Source organism: Mustela lutreola, chromosome 8 (assembly GCF_030435805.1).
Source record: "Mustela lutreola isolate mMusLut2 chromosome 8, mMusLut2.pri, whole genome shotgun sequence".
Lineage (NCBI taxonomy): Eukaryota > Metazoa > Chordata > Mammalia > Carnivora > Mustelidae > Mustela > Mustela lutreola.
Window position 1 is genome coordinate 56,808,031 of NC_081297.1, and position 22,146 is coordinate 56,830,176.

Consider the following 22,146-nt stretch of genomic DNA (forward strand, 5'->3'; position numbering starts at 1 on the left):
CCACTTCTCCTGCTCACCTCTGCCTGCCAAGTTACTTAAAAACTTATTTTTTTAATGTGGGATAATAATAGTACCTATTTCATGGGGATATTGTTTGTAAGCATCAAATGAATTCGTGGTATGTAGGGTTTGGAGCCCTGCCTGGCTTGTGGTATCTGATTGTTAGAGATTGCTTTTGTCATGATTACTGCTCTCTTGCAGTTGTGTCCTTCCAGGAAGTGACAAGCGCTCTCATTTTCTGAAACTTGGGGAAAGCAGAGCGAAGGCTGAAGGCCGCCTGCATTCTCCTCCTGCCCCACCTTCCATCTCTACCTCCCTTCCCTCCCCCGCCCAGGTTCAGCATTGCTGGAGACTAGGAGGATGTGGCTTTTTTATTCCTGTTGGGGAGTAGCCCTGACCATTATACTAATGATTCTGTCCTGCACCAGGCCACCCCACCTACTTGGCCCCGCAGGAAAGACTCAGGAGGGCCGGGCTTCCTCCCGAGGTTGCCCCTGCCATGTGCTCACTGTGTGCAGAGCCCCACAATAACTCTGCTCCTCCTTGCCCACTCCTACCAGCTACTAAAAAGCTGGGAGTGTCCCTCTGGGGCAAAGTCCATGCCGGAAGGTTACAGCAATGGGTGTAAAAGCCGGAGATGGAAACAGGGATAGCCATGGAGGCACATGGAGGGATCATGACAGCTAATTGATGTGGGAGAAACCAACCTCACTTTTATTTAGGGTATTCTAATCTTTGCTGGAGGAACTCCTCTAAGTCATGTCCTCTAACTCACCAATCATCTCATCTGGCCCCCATTTAGAAGGTGAATCTCAGGGTGCCTGGGTGGCTCAGTGGGTTAAAGCTTCTGCCTTTAGCTCAGGTCATGATCCCAGGGTCCTGGGATCGAGCCCTGCATTGGGCTCTCTGCTCAGCAGGGAGCCTGCTCCCCCTGCCCCCGTCTGCCTCTCTGCCTACTTGTGATCTCTATCTGTCAAATAAATAAATAAAATCTGAAAGGAAAAAAAAAAAAGAAGAAGGAGGTGAATCTCACCATCGCCAAGAGAGGGACCTGCGCAAGGATGTTTGCACTAAGTGTGGGTGGGCTGGGTGACTGAACTAGAGGTTGCAAGAGGTAGGAGGTGAGAAGGAGAACTGGGGGCAGAGGGTCAGGGAGGCTGGACCCTGGCCAGGGCCTCCGTGCTGGGGGTGGACAGACAGGGAGTGAGCTTTCAGAGCCTACCATTCCTCCCCAGGCTGCTCTCCTGGAAGCACAGCCGTGCTCCCCTGGGGTTGGTTGCTGCCTGCTGGGTGCCTTCCTTACCCCAGTCAAAGGCAGGTGGTCCTGTCCCACCCCTGCCGCACCCCCACCAGCCCTGGCCCAGGGAGCAGGGGATTCTCCCCACTTGGCGAGCGTTCTCACAGCTTCCCACAGTTAGCTTGGCGTAGTCCAGAGGCCTCCCTGGGTTGAGGACGGTCTCTATGGCCAGGAGCTGGAGGGGAGGCTCTCTTAGCTCCTTCTGCCCTCTTCCCCTCACACAGTTACTGGCCCCTAAAGCTGAGCAGACTTCAGCCAACTGTTTCCCTTATTCCCAGGACCAGCAGCCCCTCTAGACATGACTCTACTGGAAGGCTCTGTGGGGGTGGAGGACCTGGTGCTCCTGGAACCCCTGGAACAGGAGCCTCTGCTCAGGAACCTCCAGCTGCGCTATGAAAAGAAGGAGATTTATGTGAGTGCGTGTGGGTGCCCCTGGCTGCGGGGGTGTGGCTAGAACTGTCCTGTGCTCCCACCACCCCTCCCAGCATCCCCTACCCCAGCCCTGCTCATCCTCTTTCCTTTTTTTTTTGCCTCCAGACCTACATTGGTAATGTGTTGATCTCAGTGAATCCCTACCAACAGCTGCCCATCTATGGCCTGGAGTTCATTGCCAAATACCGGGACTATACCTTCTATGAGCTGAAGCCCCATATGTAAGTAAAGGGACCGAGGGAAGGCTGACAGGGCCCCCACTTCCTGAGAGCGAGACACCCTGATTTCCTCTATCCTTTCTCCTGAAGGAGGCTCTCCAGCTTCCCTACCCCCCACCCACCCCAGTCCCAGGAAGCCCCTTCCTAGACCTATCCCTTGCTCAGTCTAATCCAAGTGAGGAGGGCAGATGACTGTGGGGGCTGGAGATGGAGAGAAAGATCTCTCCATCTTTCTTGGGTCTTGGATTAGCCCCACCTTAGTCATCACCTGCTTCCTCCCCCGCCCCCCCCCCCCCCCCCGAAGCTATGCTTTGGCAAATGTGGCATACCAGTCACTGAGGGACCGAGACCGAGACCAGTGCATCCTCATCACCGGCGAGAGCGGATCCGGCAAGACCGGTGAGGGCCTTGGCTGGGGGCGGGGGGGGGGGGGGGAAGGGGGAGGGGGCGTGGAGTCACTGCTCCAGCTCCCCGCTCATCTCTTTCCCAGCCAGGCCAGGCCCTGCCCCACCCCAGGAATGCCTCCCCAGCTTTTCTGCTTGTGAGGGGTGTGAGGTGCTGGACTTGAGGGGAGTTAAGGGGGGGTGGGGATCCATGTGAAGGTTTCCCTCACACAGAGGCTAGCAAGCTGGTGATGTCCTATGTGGCGGCTGTCTGTGGGAAAGGGGAGCAGGTGAACTCTGTGAAGGAGCAGCTGCTTCAGTCAAACCCGGTGCTGGAGGGTGAGGATTCCGGTCTCTGCCTTCTCTGCCCCCGCACCCCCTCCCCACGGGCCCCAGAGACACTTGGACCTACACCCTCTTACCCTGTTCTTGTTCACCCTGAAAAGTCTGGGATTGGCATGATGGCTGGAAGACCTTCCTCCTTCCCCTTCTCAAGAGCCCCTCTCCTCCCCTCAGTCACCTCCCCTCCCCTCTCCCCATCTCTGCAGCTTTTGGCAATGCCAAGACCATTCGCAACAACAACTCCTCTCGATTTGTGAGTGACCATCTCCCTGGCCTGGGAGGAGAGGGTGTGGGGGCTTGAGATGGAGGAATGAGGCACAGACCCCTGACGGACAGGGTGGTGAGAAGAGGAGGAAGCCAAGTCTCTCTCTCTCTCTGGTCTCTGAAGGGAAAATACATGGATATCGAGTTCGACTTCAAGGGATCCCCCCTTGGTGGCGTCATCACAAACTGTACGTGTCTCCCTATTCCTTTTTTTCTTTTTTAAGATTTTGTTTTTTTTTATTTGAGAGAGAGAGAGAGAGAGAGAGAGAGAATGCACAAGCTGGGGGCAGGGGCAGAGGGAGAAAGAGAAGCAGACTCCTTGCTGAGCAGGTGGGACTCGATCCCAGGACCCTGAGATTACGCCCTGAGTTGAAGGCAGCCTCTTAACTGACTGAACCCAGGCTCCCCGAACATGTATCCCCATTCTGCTCACCACCTCTTTTTCCTCCCCACCCCACGGTGTCCCTTTCTGCTGATTTGCTACCTTAGGAAGGAATAGTCGGCCACTGAGACTGCCCAAGTCCTCAGAACACCAGTGATGAGGGTCGACCTAGAGGGAAGCTGTGACATCTCCCAGCCCCTCAGGATGTTATTTTCTAATCTGCTGCCAGATCTGCTGGAGAAATCCCGAGTGGTGAAGCAGCTTGAAGGAGAAAGGAACTTCCACATCTTCTATCAGCTACTGGCCGGAGCAGATGCCCATCTGTTGAGTATGTGTTTGTCCCAGAGACAAGGCCGAAGAGCCCAACTTCCATTCCATCCCCTCTGGGCTCCTGCAGCCCTCAGGCTTCTTCTCCCTGCGTTCCTCGCTCTGAATCTCAGCCACTCGTTCGTTGCTGGGAGCAATCTCCTGACCTCTATGTTCTCTTCTTTTTCTGGGATTGTATTGCTAGGAATAAACCTTCTGGCCTCTTATTCCTCTGTCCTGCTTGGGTTCCTGCTTCCCCAGGCTGGCTTCAAAAATGGAACACTTATTTCCATCTATCATCCTTTCCTATCTTCAGTGTAAAGGGCTTTATCGATAGCTCAGCAGAAAATCCGGCAAGATATTCTAAGTGTTCAAGAATGTTTGATGAGCTGTAGTAGAAGCTGTTCTGGGTCTACATCTGCCTCACCCAGGCCCTGTCCTTGATTTACTCTTCTTAGATGGTTTTATGGAGGTTTCACTTATTCATTCATCAAACATCTCTTGAATACCTACTGTGCTCGAACATGGTGCTGGCTTCTAGTGGTGCAGAGTTGAGTAAGATGACATGGACCCTGTCCTCAAGAACTTACAGTCTCCCAGGGATGACAGCTATTTGAACAGGAACACAGCAAAATATAGTGTGATCAGTGTCACAGGCCTGTGCTGGAGGCTGTCAGAGCACTAGTCATGGAGTACCCTGCCTTGTCCAGGGGAGCCCTGGTTGTTAGATCGACCCGAGGTGGCTCTGGGTGGGGAGCACCATGGAGTCTGGTGGGACTTCAGGCCTTGCCAGTGTTTGCCTCCCAATCCAGCCTCTAGCTGTGAGCATTGTGGGTGTCTGGCCCCCAAGGACCTACCCTTTTGGTTTCTGGTTGTTCTCCACTCGACTTGTGACTCTCTCCTTACCCCTTGGGGAGGTCTCCCTGGTTCAAGAGCCCCTATAGCTCACATACTTCCTTCCTGGCTCCATAGTCTTGGTTGTGTTCGGGTTGTCTGAATCATAGGCACTAGTGTCCTGTTCTGGTTGGTTCAACGATTGATTGAAGCCAAGGCTGGACAGGGCCTCCCTGGTGTCATCATCCCAGGGCCTTTCTGACTCATTCTTTGTCCAGACACCCCTCTTTAGCAGGTTCCTGTTTCAAAATTTGTATCTCAGGGGAAGCTGCCCTTACACTCTGGTTTGAGGGATATTCCCTGATTCTCAGATTGGGTAAATAATAGCTAATTGGTATCTTTCAAGCTCCATGCCTAACCTACTCCTTCCCGCCTCAGGTGAACAGCTTTGACCATTCCCTTGATTCATTTCTTCTTAAGAAAAAAGTTTGTATATGGCAGCCAGGCACACAGGATATGAAGATGAAAAACACAGTCCCAACGCACAAGTTGTTCATTTGTGGGAGAGACAGAAGAAAACAAAACCTAGCCCATATGTTGTGGGCTGGGATAGAGGCTCACCATGGGGGGAACACAAGAGAGACTTTTGGCTCAGCCCCACGTCAGAGAGAAGCGTCCAGAAGAGGGGTCAGGTTTGGGGAACAGAGCATCTGACACTTTGTTCGTGCTGAATGAACAAATAATGAATGGGCCAACTCGGGCCTAGGTGAGGTGTTGAGGCTTGGAGTGGGTGGGACATAGGTGCTCACCCTTCTTTCCTCACCTTTGTCCTCTCAGAGACACTGAGAACTGAGCAGGATTGAGAGTTTGCTTGTTTTCATTGTTTAGAACCCTGAGGGTGAGACGAGGAATGGAGTGAGTCTTTTCTTTCATAAAAGTTGGAAAGAAATAAAATCATAAAAGTTGGATTAAGAACACCCAAACCCTAAATACTGCTTAAAATTTTCATTTATTCTCATGGGAATTAGTGATCCCCAAACAAAGGAGGCAGGGGAAAAGTCTAAAACAAAAATGGCTCTTTTGAATTAATGAGTATACCAAGCTAGGTCAGGGGCTGTGAGAGTCAAGGCCAGAGCCTCCTGGGAGCCTGCGTACTAACCCTCTTCCCTCGCACTGGCCCTCCCAGAGGCCCTGAAGCTCGAACGGGACACAAGTGGATACACCTATCTAAACCAGAAAGTGTCCAGAGTGGACGGCATGGACGACACCTCCAACTTCAAGGCCGTACAGGTGGGTGCCCGGGGCGGGCCCTTAGGTCAGCCCCTGAGCCCAGGCTTTGGCTTTGAGAAGGGATGCATTGAACTGCCACCACCGTTCAGCTTCTGATTTCTGCTCTCATCAAGAGTGCAATGGCTGTGATTGGGTTCTCGGAGGAGGAGATTCATCAGGTGCTTGAGGTGACGGCCCTCGTGCTGAAGCTGGGGAATGTGGAGCTGGCAGATGAGTTCCAGGCCAATGGGATATCAGCAAGTGGCATTCGGGATGGGAGAGGTCTGCATCACCCTGCTGGTAACCCCAAGCAGCTCCCAAATCTTCTACTACGATTTCTGTTCTTCCATCAACTTCCATGTCCCTTACTTCACTCTGATTCTGTCCCCCTCTGCCCATTCCCGAGCTCTTCCCTAGACACACTGTTGGAGATTCCCAGTGAGACACTTTGGAATGAGGTTTTGAAGTTCGATAGTTCTAGATTCTGGGACCTCTCTGAATCTCAGTGGAGTTTTCACAAAGCATTTCGGGAAATTGTCCTACTGAAGTAAAGAATGCATTCAAAGTGTTCAGAGCTCCCTCTGTCCTCCTCCTCCTCCCCAGAAATTCCTCCTGGGCTGTGTTCTGGATGGGCTATAAGGATATCCCCAGCAAGACCCAGGGACCCCTGTCTCCCAGCAGTGTCACTTCTCAGCCCTCTTCCCCTGGGAGGAAAGCCCTCTTTTCAGGCCATGTTGTGTTTTCCTCCTCACTCTAGGAATTCAGGAGATTGGGGAAATGATGGGTTTGAAATCAGAGGAACTAGAGAAAGCTTTGTGCTCAAGGACCATGAAAACAGCCAAAGAAAAGGTGGTCACTGCACTGAATGTCATTCAGGTAAGAGCCCTATGGGGTGAGTCTGACCTGGGGACTCTTCTGTGGCTACTCCCCTAACCAGCTGGCCCTGCCCGCAGGCTCAGTATGCTCGCGATGCTCTGGCCAAGAATATCTACAGCCGCCTCTTCAACTGGATCGTGAATCGAATCAATGAGAGCATCAAGGTGAGAGGTGGCTCTCTGCTCCCAACACTCTCCTGTCTGCCTCACCTTTCTTGCCCTGGTCACCATCCCCATACTTTAGGTTCTGAGATGAGCAGAGGAAGAAGGACAAAGCGTAGGGTCCAGTTCCTTCCAGTAGTGTGTTGTTGTGGAAACATCTCTAGTTTTTGGGTTTGACTCTCTGGATCCCCTATTTACTGCCTGCGTGACCTTTTTGTTTCAGAGATTCTGAGCCTCAGTTTCCTGATCTGGAAAATTGGACACTAATGGCTACCTGCTTCACAGGGCTTAGTGAGGACTGGATAAAATTACGTACATGGTTACCATATAACCCAGAAATTCCACTCCCAGATATAGATCCAAGAGATTTGAAAACAGATGTCCACATAAAAACTTGTACCCAAAAGTTCAGAGAGGCATTATTCATACTACCCCAAAAGTGGAAACGACTCCAATGTCCCCCAGTTGATGAGTGGATAAACAAAATGTGGTATATTCATCCAGTGGGAGATTAAGAAGGAACGAAGTACTGATTCATGCTCAGCATGGACAAATCTTGAAAACATTCAAGTGGAAGAAGCCAGACACAAAAGGTCACATTTTGTATGATTCCATTTATACGAAATGTCCAGAATAGGCAAATCCATGGAGATGGGAAGCAGATTAATGTTTAGCAGGGGCTTGGGGTAGACGGAGGAGAAGGGGGGAGTGTCTGCTAATGGGTGTGGGGACAAGATTCCTCTTGGGGCTGATGAAAATGTTCTGGAATGAGATAGTGGGGATGGTCATATACCTTTTGAATATACCAAAAAAAAAAAAAAAAAAAAAAAAGCACTGAATCATACACCTTTAAAGGGTAAATTTTATGGAATGTGAATTAGATCAAAATGGAGCTAGTATTCAAAGCTTTTTGTACATGAAATGCCATCAATTCAGAAGCTATTACTGAAAGGCAGCTGAGAAAAATAGGATTTAAATCTAGGTTTGGGTAAATGCTTAGCTCTTTTGAAATTTGATTTGTTCATCTGTAAAATGGGAATAATCACACCTTCTAGGGTTATTGTGAGGTTTCTTGAAGTAAGAACGTAGACTTTTTTGTAAAATGCCCTACAAATCTAGGAGATGGCTATTGTCCAGAGAGGATCTTACCGTCTTCCTGCCTCATTCCCTGGGAGCACCAGCCTAGAATCTGTTCACATCTCCCTTCCTCCCTCAATTCCTCCCTCTACTTGTCCTCTACCATGCAGAGGAGGAAGGAGGATAAAATCACAGCAGTCCTCTCCCAGCATGGTCAAGCTCACCTGAGTTCTGTTCACCCTCTGCTCCAGTTGCCTCTGCCCCAGAAGGGCCTGGCCTGGTTTGCAGAGGAGGCTCGTCCTCAGACTTCTCTTTTCCTCCTCTTCAGGTGGGCACTGGGGAGAAGAAGAAGGTAATGGGGGTCCTGGATATCTATGGCTTTGAAATTTTAGAGGTGAGCGAGTTTTGCCCAACTACAGCACCCTGCTTCCCCGGGGTTGGGGGGGGGGGGTTGGGGCACTAGACTCGGGGCTGGGGAGGGGGTGGTGAGAGAGGGGAGGCGTAGGGCAGAGAGGCAGAAAGGGACTTGGGCTGAGTGGCTCCCTTTCTGCCCGGGGCCCCTCCCTCAGGATAATAGCTTCGAGCAGTTTGTGATCAACTACTGCAACGAGAAGCTGCAGCAGGTGTTCATCGAGATGACGCTGAAAGAGGAGCAAGAGGAGTATGAGAGGGAGGTACGCCGAGCCTTCCCCTGCTTACCCTCTCGGAAATTGCTTCTGGGCATGTGCCCGATCTGTCCTTTTCCCCCATCACAATTTCCTCTCACTTGTCCCCAGATGGGAACACAAAGGACAACAAGTATCCCTTGCACAGGTGCAGTCCAGCATTACCGAGAAGCCCTGGTTTTTGCTCTCCATCCCCTAGGCCCCCTGCGCCCCACCCCAGGCCATGCAGGGAAGGGGCAGAGGGATGGAGGGGTGTGTGTGGGGAGACCTCACGCGGGTGCGGTGACAACTGTGCGTGGCCTGCAGCGCACTGTGAACCAGATTTAGAAGGGCCATTTCTCCTGCCCTCATCACCCTACCACATCCCTTTTGGTGCTTTTCTTTAACATCTCAGAATTCTTTGTCTCCTGGGGCCCTGGCTGATGTCACTCTCCCCTCTTGTGGCACTCTGATCCCAGACTTCCTCCCCAGAAGTGCCCCATGGCTCAACATTTCCACACTCCTTCCCCTGTTTGCCCAGAACCCTTGTTTTCTGTGGCTAGGTGTGAGAAAAGCTATCTGATTGAGCTAACCCACCCCAGAGTGTGAATGGCTGAGAGTCTCACTCGTCAAAACCCTCCCAGGGATGCTGCCCGGGAGCCGTCAGGGATCCGCTGTGGCAGAATTTCAGGCAATGTGGCCACAATGTGTGGGAAAGGTTTTATTTTTTTTTTTTCTTAGTTGTTCTGTATATTTTTATTTTAAAAATTTAATGATCAAATGGAGAACACATTCCCATGCTTCGAAATTCAAAAACTTCTTTAAAAAGCTCATAAAGAAGAGCTCAGCTCCCTCCCAGCTTGTCCCCAGCCTCCTAGAACTCCTACCATCTAGAGCCAACTGAAGGGGCCCTTTTTTCACAGGTGTTTCATATGTAATCAAGCAAATCCATAAGTACATTTGCCCACAGAATTTATTCAAATGGCAGTGAATACAATCTGCTGCACATCGTGCTCTCAGTTGACAAGAGATCTTTCTGTATCGGTAAACAAAGAAGCATCTTTATTGCTACTAGGATTGTAAGGATCTCATACTTCATTTAACTAGTTGAGGAAGGCATATTGGGGATGAAGTACGAGGGCAACTCTACTTAATTCTACTACGCGTTCCCTAAAGATCTGTGATTCCCTAAGGATCCCTAAAAAGAAAGAGAGGCTTGTGTTCCTTCCTCTGCCACATGCCCATACCCGGGAATGGCCTGAGCCTGGGAGGTGTGGCCCTGGAATCAGGAGCCACACCTGATGGGTGGGGAGCAATTATCAAGTGGGGAGCAATTATCTTTGGGTCTTCTTCTGTACCATTCTTGCCTTTGTTAAAAAAAGATTTATTTACTGGTGCGCCTAGGTGGCTCAGTCGATTGGGTGTCTGCCTTTGGCGCAGGTCATGATCGAGCCCCGTGTTGGGCTCCCTGCTCAATAGGGAGTCTGCTTCTCCTTCTTCCTCTGCCCTATTCCTGCTCTCACTTCCTCTCTCTCTCAAATAAACAGATCTTTTTTAAGAAAGATTTTATTTATTTATTTGAGAGAAAGAGTGTGCACGTGTGTGGGGGGCTGTGGGGAGGAGGGCAGAGGGAGAGAGAATCTCGAGCAGACTTCACACTGAGCACAGAACAAGTGACCCTGAAATCAAGACCTGAGCAGAAATCAAGAGTCAGAAGCTTAACTGATGGAGCCACCGAGGCACCCCCATTCTTGCTTTAAAAAACAAAAACAAAAACAAAACTACCCAATCCCAAAGTATCAGGTAGATTAGTGGTTCTCAAACTAGGGGCATCAGGTGTTAGGAAGGCAGATTCCTGGGCTCTGTCCCAGACATGCTAAGTCGGAAAGCCTGGGGGTGGGGTCCAGCAGTCTGTTTTCCCAAGCCCTCCAGATGACTGCGATCCAAGTTCGGGAAGCACTGATGTAAGTCTTTGAAGATGTATTAAGTTAGGTCTGCTATTTGATGAAGTTGGCTTGTGCACTTTGGCTTATAGGTTTTTGTGAGAGCAGCGTAGCCATTCTCTCTTCCACATACTCGGGGACCCTTCCCTACTGCCACAGTGGGGTAACCCCTAGCCCAGCCTTCACTCAACATATGACACCTCCCTCTCCAGCCCACAGTGCCTATAGGGCACTTTGAAGCATTTCCCTGTCCCTCACAGCTGCTTTGGGTCTTCCCACGTGTCCAGCTACCCAACCCACAAATTCTCCATCAAAACCTTGGAGGGATGGGGACCTAAACAGAAATCACACCAGGCACCCCCTTAACTATGGGGCTTTCTGAGTCCTTTGTGGGATGGGTTGAAGGGAGCCTGAGTCCCATGAGTTCTTCGGAGACTTGTCTTGGACCTGCTCCTATGACCTGTCGCATTACCTCTTGCCAGGGCATACCGTGGACAAAGGTGGACTACTTTGATAATGGCATTATCTGCAACCTCATTGAGCATGTGAGTTATTCTTCTCTCATCTCTGAGACCTCCTTCCTCTTCCAGACTGCCTGAATATCCTTGCCCTGTCTCTCCCACCTGCCTTTCCCTGCCCCACTTGGTAAAGATGGTAAACAAGACAAAGGATGAGGGGCAGAGGGACAGCAGTGAGGATGTGGACATATTGGAGGCCCTGGCCTAGGTTGGGCTGATCTTGTTTCCCTGACCAGAATCAGCGAGGCATCCTGGCCATGCTGGACGAGGAGTGCCTACGGCCTGGGGTGGTCAGTGACACCACTTTCCTAGCGAAGCTGAACCAGCTCTTCTCCAAGCACAATCACTATGAGAGCAAAGTCACCCAGAACGCCCAGCGCCACTATGACCACACCATGGGCCTCAGCAGTTTCCGTATCTGCCACTATGCGGGCAAGGTGACATAGCAGGGCTGGAGGGTAGAGACCAGGGCTGGGCGTAGGTGAAAGGCAATGGGGGAGAAACTACGGGGAGATGAGATCTGGGAATACGTCATGCTGAGACTGGGAGCACCAGTTGCTGGGACAAGGTCATGGGCCCTCCAGACCAACAGCTGTTTCTCTACAGGTGACTTACAACGTGAACAGCTTCATTGATAAGAACAATGACCTACTCTTCCGGGACTTGTCTGAGGCCATGTGGAAGGCCCGGCACCCCCTCCTTCGGTCCTTGTTCCCTGAGGGAGATCCCAAGCAGACATCTCTCAAACGCCCCCCAACTGCTGGGGCCCAGTTCAAGAATTCTGTGGCCATACTCATGAAGAACCTGTATTCCAAAAACCCCAACTACATCAGGTGACATGCTGGGCACATAGGGAAATGCACTGTATGTGATGACACATGCAGTGTCCATGCACAATGTCCTTTTGGGGGGTATCTCCAGAATAGGGCTGTCAGAGGCCCCTCCCTCATAAAAAACAAAGTCAGATGAGTTGCTGAGAGTCCTGGAGCAGGGAGAGCATCAGACTTTGGTAGGAACTGTGCTTCAGTGAGTGAAGCTGGGAAGGCCAGTGTGTTCACTTCCTCTGAAATGTTTCTACTCGGGGGAATGTGTGCAGAACAGGGTTCTGGAGACCAGAATGGGTCACACTTGCAAAGGTGAAGCTCCTGAAGCCTGTGCCTTGCACCCCTCCACCCCAAGGTGTATAAAGCCCAATGAGCATCAGCAGCAAGGTCAGTTCTCATCGGAGCTGGTGGCCGTCCAGACTCGGTACCTGGGACTGCTAGAGAACGTGCGGGTGCGACGGGCAGGTTACGCCTACCGCCAGAGGTACGGGCCCTTCCTGGAAAGATACCGATTGCTGAGCCGGAGCACCTGGCCTCGCTGGAATGGGGAAGACCGGTAAGACCCCTGGGGGAGACAGGGGAGCAGGGAAGGGCAGCCAAGGACCATCTGGGCCAGGGAGGGAGCAGACAGTGGAAATCCCCAAAGGTCCATGAATGGATACTTGGGGAAATGAATTCTCACTTTTCAGGGGCTCTGAAATCTGTGCAAGCCCAGAGCTCCTCTCCCTGGGTAGAGGGAGTTGGGGAAAGGTAAAAGAAGACCTTCCCTGGGATGCACCTGGGCAGCTTTCCCCATCTGTTCCTGTAGGGAGGGGGTTGAGAAGGTCGTGGAGGAGCTGAGCTTGTCCTCAGAGGAGCTGGCCTTTGGGAAGACGAAGATCTTCATTAGAAGCCCCAAGACTGTGAGTAGGAGGAGGCAGTTGTGTTTGACAGGGGGTGGGAGGCAGCTGGGTTGGAGAGCCCCCCAGTGAGAGGCCGGGCTTTAGGGAAGCATCCCTAACTAGGGACGGATGGTGGGTAAGGTAGTCTGCTCTCAGCCGGGACTTCATGCCTGGGACCTGAATCCTTGGGCTACGCCCCTGTCCTGAGCCCTGGCAGATAGGGGCCTGCATAGCCCACTCTGAGTGCCTCTGGCTGGGGTGGGACTCCTGGGGGTCCTGGGGATGTGCCCCTTGTGTCCAATCGTCCAAACCTAGCATAGGCCTGAGATAGAGTTCAGTAGGTGCTCGGGGAGTGACTGAGCAATGAGGACACCACTGGCTGGGAAGGCCAGGTGCCCTGGGTGCCACCAGGCCAGCCTTTCGCCACACACACCCCCCTTCCACTCTCCACAGCTGTTCTTCCTGGAGGAGCAGCGGCGCCTGCGCCTGCAGCAGCTCGCTACGCTCATCCAGAAGACCTACCGGGGCTGGCGCTGCCGGGCCCACTACCAGCTCATGCGCAAGAGTCAGATCGTCATCTCCGCCTGGTTTCGGGGCAGCAGGGTACCGCTTACCACCACCCTCCCCAGGGGTCACCCCCTGGCTCTTATAAGAGACTGGGAAGCGGGACAGCTGGTTCAGGAGATGGAGTTTCTTTCTAACAGTCCTGTTGTTTTCTGCAGCAAAAGAAACAATACGGGAAGATAAAGGCATCGGTATTGCTGATCCAGGCTTTTGTGAGAGGGTGGAAGGTAACCAGGAAGGGCAGAGGGGCCTCCTCCCCAAACACAGGTCCTTCCCCACATGCTTTCTCCCTGATTGTGCCAAGCACAGGGCAGAAAGTGGAGCAGGGAGTGCGTTGTGAGGTCAGGTCTGCACCTGCGCGTTGTGCGGTCTGCTGCCGTGGGTCTGGAAGGGTGGCCGCGGTGGGGAGGGGGGGTTGTGTCTGTGTGCAGGGGTGTGTCCCTGACTTAGTAACAGAGCTCTGCCTGTGGCTTGGAGGGCCCTCCTCTTGGCCAACCCGTCTGCCTCTCCCTGCAGCACAGTCGCAGCTCTATCTTACTGTGTTCTTTGTGTGGGAGAAAAATATAGAACCTCTTCTAGATCTGTCTTCTATCATCTAGGTCTAACTGTCTCTCTTTTACTTTGACTCCTTTCTCCTATGTCCCTGCCAGGCCCGCAAGGATTATCGAAAGTACTTCCGGTCAGGGGCTGCCCTCACATTGTCAAATTTCATCTATAAGAGCATAGTAAGTGGTGGGTTCGGGGGTGGAAGGTGGAGGGTTGTGGGGAGGGCACAGGTTTGGAAAAGGAAGATGAGTGGTTTGAGAAGTGGTGACTCAAGGCTTGCCCCCCAATGGGCTTCTTCCATCTGCTCCTACTTAGTGTTGAAGTCGGGGGGTAAAAGACAGTGGGGCAGCCACCAGCAGGAAGCAGGCTCCAGCGTCCCAGGGCCCAGGGACAGAATGGGAGGGTGTTCTGGCCTGAGCGGACACGGCTGGCAACCTTGTGGCCAGAAGGGCTCCCAGCACACTCACTGACTGATCCGTGGTGAATAGGCTCAGGAAGAGATGGGCTGGGTGGTTAACAGCCGTGGAAGAGGCTGAGCCTTCTGGAAGAGCACCATGAGGACACACACAGGGCTAACTAACTCAGCCTTCCAAGATCCATCTTAGGGTTGGGGTGAAAGTGGAGGAATCCTCCCTTCCACCTCTTCTGAAACCATAGCAAGTGAGTCCAAAATTAAATCTCAGGAGAGATCTTAATTCTGGAGGATCTGGGTCCAGGTGGCAGGAAGAAGCCAGGACATTCAAACTCTGGGCAGCTTCCAGGGAGAGGAAAGTGAACAGAGGAGAGTGTTTTCAAGAGATGTCCATCCAACAGCAATGGTGCTTCTGAGGAGCGGCAAGGGAAAGCAGACAGGGAGAGAGTAGCACTTCCAGCGACGCCTTGCAAAAAGCCAAAGAGAGGGACTGAGAGCAGGACATGTTGGACAGAGGGCTGGGGTAAAGCAGAGTTGACCTCTGCTGATTCCATTTTTGACAGTTAGGACTCTTACTAATTATGCTTCTGGGATACACTCATTGGAGCTCCCCTTTGTTGTTGGAGAGGTGGGATCCTTACTGGGCCTCTTCACTGTCTCCCTGAGCCTTTGCTGTGTCCCCCTTCTCCTGCCCTAGAGGGGCTCCATCACGATGGCCCCAGACTGTCTGCTTTCCTAGAGTACGTGCTCTCTCGCTGCATCCCTGAGGCCAGTAATCTGATTCAACTCTTATCTCCTGACTGGCCCCTCTTCTACCTTTTCTTTTATCTGCATATTATCAGGCATCTGCTGAATGTCACCCCAGCAGCTGCTGGGTTTAGACCAGTATTTCAGTGAACCACAGCCCCTACAGAAGCATGTGTACAGGGCCAGATGGCATGGATCCCTTCAGTGTTTCTGACGAGTTTTTATTTTGCTATTGCTTTGCCTGTAACTAATGTGAATACCTACTATTTTTTGAAAACTTACTATGCCCTAGGCCCTTTACATGAATTGACTCTAATGCTGTCAAAATTCTTGAGGTAGACCCTTTTCTTTCCTGTGTTTGGTAGGCCCAGAAAGGCTGACTAACTCGTGAGGGGTCCTGTAGGTGGTAAGGGCAAGAGAGCTGGGATACACACTGTTTGTCTCCAGAGTTTCAATGCCTGCCTAAGACTGTCTCCCCACACGGTCCCCAGCCTACCCAGGGCAGGAGGGCTGTAAGGGGAAAGGCAAGACTTTCTAGATCTAGAGAAAAATAATTAAAAAGAGAAAATACTCAGAGATTCCACATCAGTTAGAACATGGGGGATTGTGGGAAATGCTTAGGAACGTTCATTGAATTAAATCAAACTAGACCTGACCAAGGACCGGGAACTTAACGGTTAGACCAAGGCTGCTAGACCTTTGTGGTGGAAATATCAAAGAGCTGGGATAATTCCTGCAGAGTTACAGCAATATACTGAGTACACTGCCTTTTCCTATTTAAATTTTTCTAACCTAATGTCTTAATAAAAATTTTCCATAAAAATTCTGAAAACTGGGACACCTGAGTAGCTCAGTGGGTTAAAGCCTCTGCCTTAGGCTCCAGTCATGATCCCAAGGTCCTGGGATCAAGCCCTGCATCCGGCTCTTTGCTTGGCAGGGAGTCTGCTTCTTCCTCTCTCTCTCTCTGCCTACTTATGATCTCTCTCTGTCAAATAAATAAATAAAATCTTAAAAAAAATATTCTGAAAACTTAGAAGTGCTCAAAATCAAGCTAATCTTTTTAAAGAGATTCATTTATTTTAGAAGAAGAGAGTGCGAACAAGTGAGGTGGAGGGGGGCAGGGGAGGTACAGAAGGAGAGAGAGAGAGAATATCCTGAAGCCGACTCCAAGCTGAGCAAGGAACCCGATGTGGGGCTTGATCTCAAGGCCCTGAGATCATGACCTGAGCTGGTGTCAGCTGCTTCACCAATGGCGCCATCTGGGCACCCCAACATCAAGCCATTCTCCATATCTTCAATAATTCTACCCCACAAACAAACAGGGTGCTCGGTGCTCCCTCGGATATAAAGACTTGAAAATCCTTGTTCTTTATTTGGGGAGAGTAAACAGATGCCATGGGTGAAACTTGATTGGATCCCAGAACAGGAAAAATAAAAGCAAAGCTAAAAAGAACATTTTTAGAAGTTTATAAAGGACGTTAGGAGAAATTTGAGTATGCATCGCTGTTGGATGAGTGTATCTAATTAATGTTAGTCTTTTTAGGTATGGAGGTGCATCTCAAAGGATGGGTAGGGTCAGAGTGGGCAGAGCTGAGCCGAGAACAGCATGGACTAAGGCACAGAGAGCTAACACGTGGGATGGGCAGAGGGCGTGACAAGGAGTCCTGTCTGAGAGGTGTGCCAGCAGAGTGCAGGGATCCTGTGGCATGAGCTTGGGCTCTAAGTGGAAGACTTTGAATGCCAAGTGGAGGTGTTGGGCTGGACTGATCAGAGAGGAGGGGAGGCGGCCCCCGCTGATAGTGGTGGCCAACGGTAGGCAGTTGTGAACCAAGACAACAGGAAGGTACAGGAGCGAACTGTCAAAACATGGAGGCCACTTTTCACCTTGGTTCCTCTCACCTCTCCTACCCTGGGCAGCAAATCTCTGCTTGGAACCAACCCTTCCCTCCCTTCAGTCTCCCGGTCACACTCTTACTGGCCAGCCTCCAGCCTACACTTGACACCAAAAGAGATCGGGGAGGGGACTCCCTTCCATCTCCTCACTCCACTTGGTGCTTCTTGCTCTGGGGGGGAGGGGGGGTCTCCCTCCTCTTGTGTGGCAGGATCTAGGGGAGAGTTTGCCTCTTGGGAGAACTTCCTTCTTATCAGTCCACTCCCAACCTCGCCCCCTCCCCACGTAGACACAGAAGTTCCTGCTGGGGCTGAAGGACAATTTGCCATCAACCAACGTCCTGGACAGCACGTGGCCGGCTGCCCCTTACAGGTGCTTCCACGCAGCTAACCAGGAGCTGCGGCAGCTCTTCTACCGCTGGAAGGTGAGCGGGGCCCAGCGTGGCACCTCTCATTTCTCTTTCCCTCCTCCTCCTGATTTTCCTCGTCTGCCTCCTCTTCCACTCCCCGTCACCGTCCCCCGCTTTTTTTTTAATTGGGAAAAGCATACATAACAAAATTGGCCGTTTAAACCATTTTTAAAGTACAGTTCAGCGGCATTAAGCACATTCACATCATTGTAAGACCATCATCTCCATCTCCACACTTTTTTCATCATCCCAAACTGAACCTCTGTACACATTAAGCAATAACTCCCCGCTCTCCACTCCTCCAGCCCCGGAATGTCCACTCCACTTTCCCTGTGAATTTGACTGTGCTAGGGGCCTCATATAAGTAGAGTCATACGTTTGTCCTTTTATGTCTGGCTTATTTCACTTAGCACAGTGTTCTTCCATTCAGGAAATACCTACTGACCACCTGTTTAGACTAGGCCTTGCGCTGTGTGTTGGGCATATAGCCCTCCCTCCTAGGGCTGGCATTTGATTGTTTCCAACCCTCTCCCCCAGAGGCCCTCAGGCCCCAGGGCTCCTCCAGCCCCTGCCCTCTCTGAAGTGCCTCCAGCCTGTTCTGTTTGCTGTCTCTCTGCTTCTCCACTTCTCAGTGTTCTTCCCATCCACCCTCCCCAGGCCTGCCCCCTGCCTCCGGGAGCTTAGCCCCTGCCCCTCCCCCCACAGTGCAAGAAATTCCGGGACCAGCTGTCCCCGAAGCAGGTAGAGATTCTGAGGGAGAAGCTTTGCGCCAGTGAACTGTTCAAGGGCAAGAAGGCTTCCTACCCCCAGAGGTGAGAGCCCCTCAGACCCCACACAGTCAGTCTCATCACGAGCAAAGGAGCATCCCCCAGGTGGGATAGGGCAGTGGTTCCCAAACTTGGGTGTGTGTAGGCACCACCTGGCAGGCTTGATAACACCCAGATATGGCTGCACCCTGTTCTCAGAGTTTCTGATTCAGCAGGTCTGGGGCTGTGGGCCCAAGAATTTGCCTTTCTGACAAGTACCCAGGGGACGCTGCTGCTGGTCGTGGCCCACGCTCTGAGAACCACTGAGAGAGAAGATATGGTGGAGGATGGGGAAAGGGGCATGGGAGGACTAAGAGGGGAACTCACTGCGGGGAGGCCCAGGGCCTTGGGGGTCAGTGATAAGGACCTGGTCTCCACCATGTACCTCCTATGTGTCCTCAGTGTCCCCATCCCATTCCATGGTGACTACATTGGGCTGCAAGGGAACCCCAAGCTGCAGAAGCTGACGAACGGATCAGATGGGCCTGTTCTGATGGCAGAGACTGTGAAGAAGGTCAATCGTGGCAATGGCAAGGTGAAGGCCCGCATCCTGAACCCCTCCCCGGAGCTTGCTCCAGAGTTGGAAGGGTGGGGGTTCATCCTTGCCTTTCCTCACACTTTCCTCTTCTGTCCCTAGATTTCCTCCCGAATTCTTCTCTTGACCAAGGGGCATGTGATTCTCATAGACACCAAGAAGTCCCAGCCCAAAATTGTCATTGGGCTGGACAGTGTGGCCGGGGTGTCAGTCACCAGCTTCAAGGATGGGCTTTTCAGCTTACATCTGAGTGAGGTATCAGAGCTCCCTGGCTGCAGGCCCTTAGGCTGGAGAAGGCGGTGGGCATCATGGAGTTGGGGTGGGCTGGGTGCGATGGGGCCCAGACCTCTCACTCTGGGCCTTCCATGCCTCTCAGGCTGCTCCCATGGAGGAAAAAGGAATCCCGTCCTCACTCTTTCTCCCCCTTCCTAAGATATCATCAGTGGGCTCCAAAGGGGACTTCCTGCTGGTCAGCGAACATGTGATTGAACTGCTAACCAGAATGTCCCGGGCTGTGCTGCATGCTACACAGAAGCAGCTTCCAGTCACCGTGACTGAGAAGTAAGGCCATGAGCTGGGGCTGAGGGCCATCTTGGGGGCAGATGACCAAGCTGTTGGTCATTGTGACCGGAAAAATCCGTGTAGTCAGAAACCGAAGCACACTCTGTCAGGGCAAGCCTCGAAGGTCTTCTTAGTCTCCCCACCCAAGCTGTCTGGGGCCCTGAGTCTTCTGATGCAAGGGGAGGAGAGATGCGCTTCCTTCAAGAAGGGGAGGGGAGGCCATCATGAAAATACGGGAGTAGGGTGAGGGGATGGGGGTACTAGCTTTGCCCCTCTGCCTGCTCCCCCTCCAGTTTCTCAGTGAGGTTCAAGGAGAGCAGTGTGACTGTCAAGGTCATCCAGGGCCCTGAGGGCGGTACAAATGGCAAGCTAAGCTGCAAGAAGAAAGGCAGCCGTGGCCTGGAAGTGACCGTATAGTGAGGAGGTGGGGGCCGAAGGCGGAGACAGCAGCTTCTTCTCCTGGACCAGTGCCCATCCTGCCCACCCGTGTTTGTGAGAGAATCTCCTGTCCAACCCCTCTGATCCCGGGGATGGGGCTCAGAGACTGAAGAGCCCTTGAAGAGAACCTTTCTCCCACACTCTTCCAGTCTCCTCTCCCTTAGAACTTAGCTTCCTCCCACCCTCGGATCTTTGAGCACTAATAAAACAAGTGACTTTCCAAACATTTGCTCAGTGTGGGTGAGTCCCTGTTTCCTGGCCTTCACAGGACTTGTACTTTGACTGCCCTCGCCCCCTTCCCCCTCCTCAGGCTCCTTGGAGCTAGCAAATGCAGATAATAAGAATGGAAAAGAAGGGAAATTGTCTCTGGCCTCCTTGACCGGCTGAGCTCTGGCGGGGTTTGGAGAGACTGGGGTGGAGGTGGGGCAGCCAGCGATGGGGCTCGGGTCCCAGGTGGCCAGCGGACTGATTCATTAAGTGTGTCCCTGGAGGGAAGAAGTGAGGATCCCTGTCTTGTCGGAAACTAGGATCCTTTGGAGATTTAGCCTGAAAAGAGACCCAAGGCTGGAGGGCTCATGTGAGCTGAGGTGAGCTTGGGAGTGCAGGGTCCCCTACACCCAGGAGTTGCCCCCTCCAGCCCCCCAGCTCATCACTGGGCCCCCCAGCACATGGGCCCCCCAGCATCCTCTTCCTTTCTGCACAACAGAGATGCTAGGCTTCTGCCAACAGTTTTCTTGCTAATCACTGCCCAGCAGCTGGGGCCTGCAGCTGGTGGCACTTGCGGGGGTGGGGAGGCTCCCGATCCCAGACTCTCCCACCCCTAGGACTGCCCCCCCTTCATTTATTTCCCTTGGGTCACTGCCATTATTTTTTTCTTAATTTTCAACTGTCTCGCACCATCTCGTCCCCTTTTCTCTCACTAATATCAATACGTAATATTTTGTATAATGCTCTGAATATCTCCCCTTTCCCTTAATATCTGTTTCCTTATAGACTCTGCTTGTCTCAGCCTCTCCCACCCCCGTCTCTACCTTTAGGGAACAAGCAGCTCCTGTGTTTGCCATAAAATGTAGAGGTGTGCTCTGTGAGAGTGGACAAATGGCTGCCTTTGTTCCTGTCTCTGGATGTCTCTCCCTCATTTCACCATCCCTACCTTCCTTGCCTCTTGCCTGTCTCCACCACTGAGCTCCCTGTGCCTTGAGGCTGGGGTTTCCCTCCACCTCGAGCTTCCAGAGCTTCCATCATCAGCAGGCGGCTCACGGCCCCAGGTAATCATGCCTGCGGGAGCCCTGATTAACTTCTCTTCTTGCCTGTAGATTAATCTCGCTCTCTGAGCATCAGTCCTGTTCCGGCACACCCGGCTCTGGGCTGGTAGAGGGCACAGGGAGTCTGCTTTTCCTGGGCACATGGGGGGCTGTGTTCTGAGAGAGGTGAGCTCAGGCTCCCAGTCTGCTTCCCGCTGCCCCCACCCTCCCGCCCCAGCTCGCCCCATCCTTGACTTCTCAGAATCAGGCCGAGGAGGAGGTCGTGTCTGGCGAGAGGGGGCTGGTTACCAGAGCCTGGCCGCCCCCGCTCTCCGCCTCATCTCCTGCTCCCAGGGCCCAAATTGTCGTCACTTTCCTAGTGAAGTGTCTGGTCATTTTCAGAAGCAATTTCAGGAGAATATGCAGCTGCTGCTCCCCATCCTGCTCTCCTTCCCCAGGGCTGAAGGCACTGTCTGCTCTCTGGACTGGGGAGAGGAGGGGGGGAAGGGCTGCAGTCCCTGTCACCCTCCTGTCCTCCCTCCAGCTCTCATGTGGACTGATGCTAGTCTGAGGAAGGGTGCGGGCTCATCTCCTTTATTCTCCCATCCCTCCCTCCCCTGCGTCCCATCTCTGCCTCTCTTCTGGGGTCAAGGAGTGTGGGTTTTCATCGCCTGAAGCCTCTAGGGGGGCTCTGTTGTCCCACCTGTGCGCTAGGGCTTGAACTGGCTCCACCGTGCCGGGAGAAGCTGCTGTTCTGCTGTCTTCCTGCTCGGTCAGTCCAGCATTCTTGAAGTCTGGGTGGTTTCTCTGAGGGCTCGAGCGGGGGGGCCTAGAGGCCCCTAGGCCCCGTGAGGAGCCATCCGAGTGCCTCAGCTCACAGCAGCTCTGGCGCCTTGTTCCTGGCTCAGCCCATCCCCTCCAGTTCCTTGTTGAGGGCCATCCGCCAGCTGTCGTCCGGCTGCAGGACTTGGCAGGACACAGAGCTGCCATCCTCCTGTTCTTTTCGGGTATCTCCGCCTAGGGTCTGGGCCCTCCCTTGCCACCCTGCAGCACCCCTCTGGGAGGCTGGGAGTGTTGCCGTGTTGCACCCGAGCCCTGCACGTGGCGGACACATGTCGGTCATCGTGCATCACAATGCACGCTCGTCGGTCCCCTCTTCTACCAAACACCATCTCGGCTCCACAGAACACATACTGTCCTGGCCTCATCTCCAAACCACCCCAGCAACAAAGAGGGGGAGCTCCAGTGGGAGGATCTGCTAGGGACCCTGCTCCTCTAGGCTGGTGATGGCTGTCCAAGACGTGGCTCCAGTGAAAAGTGTGTAAGGGAAAACCACCTAGGG

General features: G+C 52.7%; 1 protein-coding gene across 2 annotated transcripts in view; it reads left to right on the top strand.

Annotated features, from left to right (window-relative positions):
• The window catches only part of MYO1A (myosin IA), a 27,482-nt gene extending 7,696 nt beyond the window's left edge, over positions 1-19,786 (top strand). For both annotated transcript variants that reach the window (XM_059184890.1, XM_059184889.1), the window contains exons 2-28: positions 1,576-1,709; positions 1,835-1,950; positions 2,252-2,346; positions 2,565-2,669; positions 2,879-2,925; positions 3,061-3,124; positions 3,548-3,646; positions 5,645-5,748; positions 5,862-6,009; positions 6,485-6,603; positions 6,681-6,767; positions 8,170-8,235; positions 8,411-8,515; positions 10,911-10,973; positions 11,183-11,383; positions 11,553-11,779; positions 12,126-12,326; positions 12,579-12,672; positions 13,105-13,254; positions 13,374-13,442; positions 13,866-13,940; positions 17,101-17,235; positions 17,926-18,032; positions 18,429-18,561; positions 18,664-18,816; positions 18,995-19,122; positions 19,416-19,786. In XM_059184890.1, coding sequence (XP_059040873.1) covers positions 1,596-1,709; positions 1,835-1,950; positions 2,252-2,346; positions 2,565-2,669; positions 2,879-2,925; positions 3,061-3,124; positions 3,548-3,646; positions 5,645-5,748; positions 5,862-6,009; positions 6,485-6,603; positions 6,681-6,767; positions 8,170-8,235; positions 8,411-8,515; positions 10,911-10,973; positions 11,183-11,383; positions 11,553-11,779; positions 12,126-12,326; positions 12,579-12,672; positions 13,105-13,254; positions 13,374-13,442; positions 13,866-13,940; positions 17,101-17,235; positions 17,926-18,032; positions 18,429-18,561; positions 18,664-18,816; positions 18,995-19,122; positions 19,416-19,539 — 3,129 coding nt within the window. In that variant the 5' untranslated portion in view covers positions 1,576-1,595 and the 3' untranslated portion in view covers positions 19,540-19,786. The remainder of the gene's footprint in view (positions 1-1,575; positions 1,710-1,834; positions 1,951-2,251; positions 2,347-2,564; positions 2,670-2,878; positions 2,926-3,060; positions 3,125-3,547; positions 3,647-5,644; positions 5,749-5,861; positions 6,010-6,484; positions 6,604-6,680; positions 6,768-8,169; positions 8,236-8,410; positions 8,516-10,910; positions 10,974-11,182; positions 11,384-11,552; positions 11,780-12,125; positions 12,327-12,578; positions 12,673-13,104; positions 13,255-13,373; positions 13,443-13,865; positions 13,941-17,100; positions 17,236-17,925; positions 18,033-18,428; positions 18,562-18,663; positions 18,817-18,994; positions 19,123-19,415) is intronic.
• Positions 19,787-22,146: the final 2,360 nt, after the last annotated feature.